The sequence below is a fragment of the Spea bombifrons genome, chromosome 4 (genome assembly GCF_027358695.1).
Source record: "Spea bombifrons isolate aSpeBom1 chromosome 4, aSpeBom1.2.pri, whole genome shotgun sequence".
Lineage (NCBI taxonomy): Eukaryota > Metazoa > Chordata > Amphibia > Anura > Pelobatidae > Spea > Spea bombifrons.
The window spans coordinates 111,384,606-111,395,006 of NC_071090.1; the positions used below are offsets into that span (position 1 = coordinate 111,384,606).

A 10,401-nucleotide genomic window follows, 5' to 3' on the forward strand; every position below is an offset into this window, starting at 1 on the left:
TTTATGAAGGTTATCTCCCAAAAACACATATAATGAAATCTATAGATAATAATGTGAAAATTGAATAGCCCAATAGCACATACTTAATTATTGTACATGTTCAATAGGTAATGCTTTTTCTCAGCTATACTTAAGGTTGAGTCACTACGGCTGGAATACATTGGACAGCACACAATAGATCAAAGTAATTTTACTAGCTGGTCGAGTTCCTCTGCACCAATGTAGGTGAGCAATGGCAATTACTTTGAGGAATCTTTGGGGTCTTTTCACTAATAAGTCAATTGATAATTGAAGTCAGAGGTTATATTCACTGACCGGACTTTGCTTATATTGCATGTTGTCATGTGCTTATACTCTCAAAACAACTCAGATATTCACTTAAATATGATTTTTTTTTGCCAGGGCAAATGCAAACCAGTGACTTTAGAGGAAACTCGCATGTCCTCACCTAAATCTTCCCATCCTCAAAACTGGTAATGTAAGAAAATGTACAAAACATGGATCCCCAGGACTCCTATTATCCAAAAGGTGATACCGAATTTCAACTTACATTGTGCACAGTAAAGTGCGGGATAATAAACCAGGGGGGGAGTATAGTACCTAAATATACCCCTCCATACCAATCTCCTGGTCAGAGAGATGGGTTAACATATTTAAAATTATCCTTTGGGAGGCACAGACTCTAAACTGTGCCACATCTTACTCCCATCCCATTCCCAGTGGCAAGGGGGTTAAAATAGGCTTAATGCCCTTTGGGGACATCCCTGGCCCTTGCCCCCAATCCCTTGCCCACTTAGCGATGATGGTTTAAAGGTATCAAAAACTCTTTAGAAGGACCATCTCCCTTATCGTATTCCTCACTTACAGGGGGTAGTTTAAAAAAATCTACCACTGCCCCCCAATAAGGGGGGGTCCATCCTGACCCACAAGAGTGACCGAACACTGAAAGGGTGCCAACCTTTGGGAAAATATATTACTTTTCAGGGCACATGGTGATCTGTGAAGGTACTGATTCTCTTTTTCAGCCCCATGGAAAGGCTATAAAAATAATAATAATAATAATATAAAAAATCCCTATCCATTAGCATCCGCTACAATCAGATTGGAAAATGGCTGCTGGTTGCACAAGTGCGTGAATATATACCTTCATGCAACATTAGCCCCAGAGTTTGGAAGATGTGTTGCATCCTATATTGACTTAAGTGGGCCTTATTTAAATCTATGGATACCATTCAAGTCTACAAGGCACATGAAAGTCTATATATAATGCAATGCATCTTCCAAACACTGAGCATTATCTGTACATAGGAATATATTACAGACTCCTGCACAACCAGTTGCCTTTTTTAAATCTGATTCATAAGGCACAAATTCAATATTATGCATCTTTTTTTATATTTTTTTTGGGGGGGTGGCCCCTTTCCTTGGTCTGAAAATGAGATGCAGTGGCTTTACATATCTTGATAAGGCTTGAAAAGGTATATGATGATGTTTTCTTCAGCTTTGCACCCTTTCAGTGTCAAAGAGGTGGACAATGTCCACTCTTGTGGTACCCAAATGGTGCTTGGATGAAAAATATCCTCCTCTACTTGGAGGAATTACAGGTGGGTTGGCAATTAGGGCAGATATGGAGGCACTGGAGGGGATCTGTTCCTCTACAAAAAAAGTAATATTTTAAATGGCACTTAATAAAAAAAAATGACTGCTGACTGCACTACAAGTTTATGCACTCTAGTGCAACAGTGGCTTCTAGTGTTAATAGCTTGTATTGCATCTTCCATTGACTTGCATGGGTCCCATTCAAATCTATTGCCTCTATTCAAGAATACCAAGCTTCTGGTACTCACCAGTTTGCCCCCCTCCTATACCTGTCTTTGAAATGGTTCTTAACCTTGGCTCCAAAATGAAAGATTGAGGCTGCAGAAGACAGCTCTCTGCAATCAGAGGTTATGGAGGCATTTGTCCTGGACTTCAAAGTGTCCCTGCACAGAGACTCAAACCTGACCCAATAACTGCAGGCGTGACACAAACAGTACTTAAATCACAGATGTAAGTATGAAAGCCCATGTTCCTTTTCTCAATCAATGGAATTTTGATTGAACATGCTTACATGTGTAGCAATGTTATACAAGCAACCTGCAGAGGGTGCTAGAGAGTTCAGTGTGAGTTGTGGTAACTGTAGTTGGGAGCTAACCAGCTCAGCATGGCAGTTTATGTTATGAAGCTATGCATAATAAAGAAGCCTGTTTTACCCTCAACTGAGAGTGCATCCATCTATCCATAGGAGGTATCAAAACAACATGGGCAAGGGGTTAAAGGTCCTTTGTGATACACGGACTACACCACACTCGGTAGAAAAATAAATCCTTATAGTTATTAAGCAATTCAAAATAAATATGTCTAAGAAATAATGAAAGGAAAGTAATGCATAAATGGTTATGTCCCTTTATCACCACTAGGTGGCCCTTGCAATAACAGCTGGCTGTCAATGTGGAACTGGCTGCAAAAACACAATGCCAAGCTCAACATTTTTTGAAAGGGGCATGCATTTTTATTTATACTAATACACTGAAATCTATTATTACATTACAGTACAGTAGGGATTTTCATGGAATAAGTATTGCGCAGGTAACATCCTGGAGGTGCAAGCGGCCATCAGGCGACTAACATGTAAAAGGGGTAAAGACATCCACTCTGGGTACAGACATGCGTTCTCTCTCTCTACTCACACACACACACATACACACACACACATACACACACACACATACACACACATGGCCTGAGGAAGGAGACTCACAGAAGTAACAGTTGGAGTCATGTATGTGACTCAGGGTCTTGCTGATGCTTATACTTCCATCTATCCTGGGTATTATCTGAATAAAGCCATTCTCTGGAAAGGAACTGGAAGAGTTGGTGTATTCCTGGGCTTGGAGTGGCCTGGTAATATGGCCCAGTGGCCAAATCCTTGGTAGCAGCCAGCAGCGATTGGAGAAGGGGCTACGGAGTCTTGAGAAACACAACGCAGATAGAACGTTATTTTCATTCATTGCTATTATAATTTTTACACCAGGTTGGATTGGAGAAGCTGTTGTGTATGCATATCATTTATAGATACTACTTACACGGACTGCATCAGACATCTTCCCCCAATCTATTTCAGGGGAAAACACAAAATATTTTTATCTTCTCATACTGTATATTATTCTTCATCTTCATTGATAAATATTGGTGACAAAAGCAGGCATTCCACTGGCCTTGTGCACAGTGTGACCGTGTTCCAGTTGTTTAAAATTTAAAACCTGTTCCTGAGTAGCTGCTCCGCGGGGCAGCATGTGTCTATCATGTGCCAGTGTCTGCCGGCCCAGCACCCTGCTACTACTACTACTACTGCTACTGCTGCTACTACTACCGCAACTACTACTACTGCTACAACCACTGCTGCTGCTGCTGCTGCTACTACTACTCCTGCTACTACCGCTACTACTACAACTACTGCTACTACTACTGCTGTGGCTGCTGCTCCTCTCTCACCTTCCTTACTTAACTTTTATGTTTTGTAATATGGAGGGATCGGTCTTGTGGCTGAATGTGTCTGTAAGTGCCTGCCCTGTGCCCTGCTCTGTTGCTGCAGCTGCAACTTAATGTCCTTCTTCACTCTGAAGGATAAATATTTTTTCTAATTTTAGGGGAAATTGGGTGTCCTGTACAGTGAAGCTGGATATTTCCCAGTGTCTACTCCCAGTGCCCTGCTACTATTGCTGCTGCTTCCACATCACCATTATCAGGGATCAATTAATCAAACTGGTCCAATTTTTGGAGAAATTGAGTCCCATAGCATGCTGCTGGCTGTGTGTATCCATTGGTACATTACTGCTGTATGACTCCTTATGATGAAAGGGTTTAATATTAATCTATTTATTAATTTATTATTTTATCGATTTTGCTTACAGTGCACAAGTCTACAAAACATCATTTTTTATGAATTTAATAAAATGTCCCATGTACTACAATTAAATAAACTAAGCATAATCTAATTTTCCCCAAAAACCCTATTAACAAATGGAAAAAAATGTAATTAATCAACATTAATATTCCCTACAAATTATACTTAGACCTAATGACTCCCAACGTGCGCACATAACTCCATTCCTAATGATAAAATTCACTAGTAAGGAAGCCTAACAGATAACCTACTAAGTAACCTAACCTCAACAATAAACATAATAGTGAAATTAAATTAAATTAATTAATTGTAAAAATTTACTAATTAACTAATTTAACCTTCAGGGTAAAAATATGGTAGTAAGAACGAATTATGACCCACCACATTTTAGGTAATAACATATGGCACCCACTGTGGGTTCTTCACTCATGCATGCAGGAAATCCAATCATTTTTTTTTGACTTGTGCACAAAATATTGGGTTATTCGGGATAAGTGTACGTTGCATACAGGCAGACATTTTAATAAAAAAATACATTTATCTGTGTGCTGCAAATAAGAATGCCACCAAATACCGGATTATTCTGTTTTTTTTTTTATTCTGGTTGAACTGTCCATTCTCATTGCAAATTCTGCCAATATTCATCTCCAAATTCTTTCAGCTTTCTGGGTAATTTTACTAAAGAAAACCTGATATCGTTACTTCTAAGACTGTATATGAAGGGGTTGATTAATGGAGTCACTACTGTGTATAACAAGGATAAGACCTTATTGATTGTAAAGGAGTTCTCTGATGATGGAGCCATGTAGATAGATATGAGGGTCCCAAAATAGGTGCAAACAACAGTGAGGTGGGAACTGCAGGTAGAGAAGGCCTTCTCTCTCCCTGTATTCGACGGAATCTGGAGGATGGTAGATATAATTTTGACATAAGTCACAACAATGAAAACAACAGGAAATACCAAAACTGGAAAGGAGAGAACAAAATCTTGCATTTCCAGAAATCACATACTTGTGTTCCCATTTTAGAACTTTGCTGTACCTTTTGTAACAATGCTGCCCTGTGTCCAATCTGATATTGACCCACCACATTTTATGGTAACAACAACATTTATGAACAGGTTTTCCTATGTCGGATTTATTTTTTCAAATTATAGTATTTTAACAATAAGTTAATAATAATATAACACCGATATCTAAACAAAAGAAACGTATCCTTGCCAAGCTGGATTTACACCCTAACCTAAACTCTTCCTCTTCCCTTTGTCACCCAAAAACTATAGGCCTAAACTCCCAGCCCTACAACCAAATAGTGCCAGCCACCAGCCGGCCTTTAGTTTGGTGGGCACAGCCATACCAAACTCGTTACCAGAGGTTAGAAGTGGGGTCTGCCCAACTGCTATCCTTGTGTTAAACACCTGTTCCAGCCTCTACTGGCAAGCACAAGACCGCCATTAGCCCAGCTGTTTTACTCCAAAATAAATCAAGGCCCAAGTCTGTAAGATTGACCCCATCACTCCGAAAATAAACCCCCACATGCCTCTCTAAAATGTTGTGTCAAACTGAAAACCCCCCAACTCCTAAAACAAATGTAATCCTCGAGTGTTCCGGGGCTCGGTGATCATGTGTGCATTTCTAATGATAAGGACAAACCACCTCTGACCAGACAAGACAAATATCAGGAAACAGTACCAGCAGCTCCGCTAAAGCCTGCCATATTAAATCCCTCAGGTCCCTTACAGGGATCGTCCTAAGGTTATTTCCTCCTAGATGTATTACAAAAAAATCTGTTGCCCCTAACAAACAAGACAACTGGACCATCTCTTGTAAAAGTTGTATCCAGAGCATTCCCCTTGTCCCTAACCACTGGACCTCAGCAACACCAGACAAAAATGCTGACATAACAGTGGCTGATCAGCCACATTCTCCATACGCGTTGTCCTAAGAAGACAAAATAGATGGAAAAACAATCAGGCCAGAGGGGCGAACATATGACTTGAACCCCAGAGATTCCAACCTCCTGATTCGGCGAATGGCCTATTTAGTAAAACCAAGGCGAGAAGCCTCAGTTGCCGCACCAATGCGAAAGGAATAACCCTCAAACTCCTTATCGTTTAATATCCTCAGCCTCTATCAAAACATCCTGAAACCCTCCACTTTTTAGTAATACTAACTAATATCTCGACTCTCTATGCCCCAAAAAAAGGCAAAGGAAAAGGCCAGGTGAAAGAGTACCACCTCAAACTCAGATGAGCAGATATGAGGTAATACCTGAAAAATAGCAAGGAGCAATGCACTGGCCTGCAGGAATTGCGCAATTTAGGGCCTCTGCTACCACGATGGGAAACAATTGTAAAAATGTGAGATTTTAAGTTAAACCTGACAGTGTGTGCCCAATATTGTCCCAAAGCTCACTGAACCACCAGCGTCGGTGAACAAATGAAGCTCTTCATTTGACAACTCCTGTACCTGCCAGAAAGGGGCCCCTGGACCAATAGGGAAGGGGGTCATGACTGCTGGCCCAGGCACAGGGCTACAGTCAGGGTCTCTTTTCATTGGTGGGTAGCTGCAACATTGTTGCAGCTATAAGGGTTAGATTGGGTGTAAGAGGTGAATCTTACCTCTTTCCCCTTTGTCAAAAGCCCTACCCCACTAATGCGTCCTGTGCCTTCATTTGGGGTACTGGGGTGGGTAATTTTTAGCCCTCCGGTTATGGGCTTAAGCAGTCATGATCTCTCATTATAGCTCACTAGAAATGGATCCCAAACCGCCAGATCATCTAAAAGCAGTTTAGTGAGGCGTACATAGAGTTGCGGCCGAACCACCGGCGATGTGGCAGCAGCCAGGCGCCTGTTAAAAACGCTACCGGTCGGCATAATTCGCACACAAAGGAAATCATCTAGATAGTGCTGGATAGAGTTTTACCCTGACCCTATCCACACCACCCACTCCAAGAAGTAGCTAAAACATTTTAAAAAAAAAAGTAACCTCCCATGGGTGAGGCTCAAATCAACATAAGAGTTACCTTAAAAAAACAACAGATGATGGCACTCAGGGTGAACTGGCAACAGACAAAAAGCTGAATCTACATCAGTCTTCACCATCTGAGCACATGGGTGCACTGCCCGAACTATCGTAATTGCAGAATCAAATGAGACGGAGGATACCCTGCAAAGTTCTTCTGTGATATCACCATTGACCGAACCCCCATAAGGGTAAGCTAAATGATGAATGAGACAACATTTTCACAGCTCTTTTTTGGAGATCACACCCAAAGGTGGTACCCGCAGACTGAGTAAAGGTGGCTCAAGAAAGGGACCGGCCATTCGACCCTTCTGTAATTTGTCCCTCACAACTGCATGGTAGTCCTGAATGGAACGAAGATTCGGACATGACAAACAAACCCCCCACTCCCGAAAAGAGATCCAAAATCCCTCCTTAAAACATTTTAATAAAATGTTGCCATCTGTCTCTTTTTTATGAAGGCTTAGGGCGCATCGTGCCTCATCCTTAGCATCCATGTGCCCTTTCTCCCTTGACATTCCCTGTTTGAAGCAACGAGATGCAGGGTGGGTCCCCCTACCCAGGGCATTCACATTTGAATTGCCAACAGCAGCCCAGCCTATGTTGACTGGTCGACCCCGTGGGTGAGACCCCAGCGCCGCCCCCTCCAAGAAAGGACAACAGACCCACTTGATGTGTGGCTGGACGTGTCATAATTGCCAGCCCCAAACCAGTGTCCACCTGATTTCAACCTGTTGCTGGGTGGACCACCAGCTGATGGCGAAACTGTTCATGATACCGCCACCAGCTGAGGCCACCATAAACGGGAAGGGGATTCAAAATTAAATCCTGATAGCAAAAAATGCTGAACATTTCTCGGTTGTCTTTTCCCCATAACACTAGCTGGAATACAGCTTATCCAATTCTCAAAAGTCTTTGGGAGCTTGCGGTATTGGTGTTTCTCTTTATCCTTCTCAGAATATTTTCATTCCCGTGGCGGGAAATCCTCCAATGGAAGCAAGGAAAACATCTCCACAAATTTCCCTTTCCATATTTTCTTACGAACCTCCTGCTTCAGATGGAGCTCTAAAGGGCCAGACACAGCACATATATGCCACCGCATAGGATCAGACACAACCTCTGAGTTACCTGTATCAACATCCGTAACACCCACCCATAACTGATGGTAGTGTTGTGATTGCCCCTCACAGCCCTGTGAAGCCTGCTCTCAGGAGAGTGTGTAACAGAAGGCCCAGGGGAGTTATAGAAGGGGAGGACTGGCAGCCATGCTGCTGACTGAATCATTGGCACTCTGTGCATGCCGTAAGCCCCATGCCTACGGCAGCCTGTTGCCTGTTGCCTACTCACCCCTCAGGAGGCTCGATAGCTGCTCCGTCCCTTGGATGAGCGAAGACTGTGCTGTGGTATATTTTCAGAGGTGCAGGCCGCCATGGATCTTGTAGGCAGCTGCACAGAAGTAAGATGTGCAGGAGAGTGTTGTGCAGACCTCATAGCTGCGGACCGCCAAGCCCACAAGTCCGTGATTCTACTCCTGCTCCTGTCCCCTGACCGGGTCTCCTCAGAAGGGCTCAAGTTGGCTGGGGGACGCACACGGCGCCGCCATCTTCAGGAGCAGTAATCGCGGCTGATGCCTGCAAGTGAACCAGCTTCGCCCACAGGTGTCTGCCATCCTCCTGCTATGCTTCAGCTCTCAGGGCTGCTAGAATGCTCTCAACATCCATGCCCTGGCCATAAAGTGTGCTGCTCTGGGAGAAAAATCTGCTCCCAAGCCATTATCAGCAAAATAGCTCACAGGGAGAAGGGTGCACAAACCTATATAGAGATCCCTAACAACTCAACCCCCCAAAAAAATGTCACACACACTCATACACTCTGGTCTGGTCCACTATGCTGTGCTTTCTCTCCAGGGTCCTTCTCTGGAAAAAACCTGGAAGAGTTAGTGTTTACCTGAGCCTGGAATGGCCTGTGGCCAAATCCTCAGCACTTGGAGAAAGGGGCTACAGAGTCTTAAGAAACACAATACAGATAGCACATCATCTTCATTCATTCCTATTATTATTTTTACAACAGAATAAATTGGAGAAGCTGTAGTATTTGTATATCAGTCATTTTTCCCAATTTATTTTAGGGCAAAACACAAAATATTTTATCTCATAATATATTATTTTTCATCCTCATTGATAATTAAATATTAGATTATACCGGATTATTCTATTTGTGTTTTGGTGAAACTTTATAGTCTTCTTTAAAATTCTGCCCTTGTTAAATTCCAATTTCTTTCAGATTTTTGAATAATTTTACTAAAGACAACCTGATATCATTACTTCTAAGACTGTATATGAAGGGGTTGATTAATGGAGTCACTATTGTGTATAACAAGGATAAGACCTTATTGATTGTAAAGGAGTTCTCTGATGATGGAGCCATGTAGATAGATATGAGGGTCCCAAAATAGGTGCAAACAACAGTAAGGTGGGAACTGCAGGTAGAGAAGGCCTTCTCTCTCCCTGTATTCGACGGAATCTGGAGGATGGTAGATATAATTTTGACATACGTCACCACAATGAAAACAATAGGAAATACCAAAACTGGAAAGGAGAGGACAAAATCTTCCATTTCCAGAAAGAAGGTGTCTGAGCACGAGAGCTGAAGAATCGGGGCGAGGTCACAAAAAAAGTGGTCAATAATGTAAGGGCCACAGAACCACAACTGACTTAATGCTACAGCTGAAATTACAGATATAAAGAAGCCAGATAGCCAACACAATACTGCAAGGCGAAGGCAAAGTCTCTGGCTCATGATAGATGAATATAACAAAGGACTGCAGATGGCCAAGTAGCGGTCGTAGGACATGGCTGTGAGGAGAAGACATTCTGCCGTTGTAGATGTAGAAAATACGTAAAATTGTGCAATACAACCACTTATAGAAATGAATGTTCCTTCGTGTAACACGGCAGATAACATATTGGGTACCATGTTTGTAGTGAATACAATTTCAGAGAAGGATAAATGGCTGAGGAAGAAGTACATTGGATTGTGAAGATGGACATCGATGTACACTGTGGTTATTATCAAAAGGTTTCCAACCAACGTCACCAGATATAGGAGCAGAAAGACAACAAAGAGACAGTATTTGAATCTGGGAATGTCCTGAAATGCCAGAAGAAAGAAGTCGTGGACAACCGTTTGGTTCTCAGACTTCATCTTCTAAAGAAACGGGTGGCGCTAACAAGGAATAAAAAAAGGTATGTTAATAAATAGCCATGACCTGAATGAATTCCTTCATTACAAAGGATGCCTTGCATTTTTTACATTTCACATGAAAGCATTTGCAGTACTTTTCTATTTATTTATTTTAAATATTTTTTTTTTTTTGCGAGAAGTACTTTTTTCTTTGGAACTGTATTGATAACAAAAATAAATAAAAGCAAA

The 10,401-nt window shown here is 42.0% G+C and overlaps 1 protein-coding gene across 1 annotated transcript; it reads right to left on the reverse strand.

The window, feature by feature from the left end:
• Positions 1–9,231: 9,231 nt before the first annotated feature.
• Positions 9,232–10,173, reverse strand: LOC128491743 (olfactory receptor 11L1-like). Its single transcript, XM_053464057.1, has one exon. The coding sequence runs from the start codon at positions 10,171–10,173 to the stop codon at positions 9,232–9,234; it is 942 nt and encodes a 313-aa protein (XP_053320032.1).
• Positions 10,174–10,401: the final 228 nt, after the last annotated feature.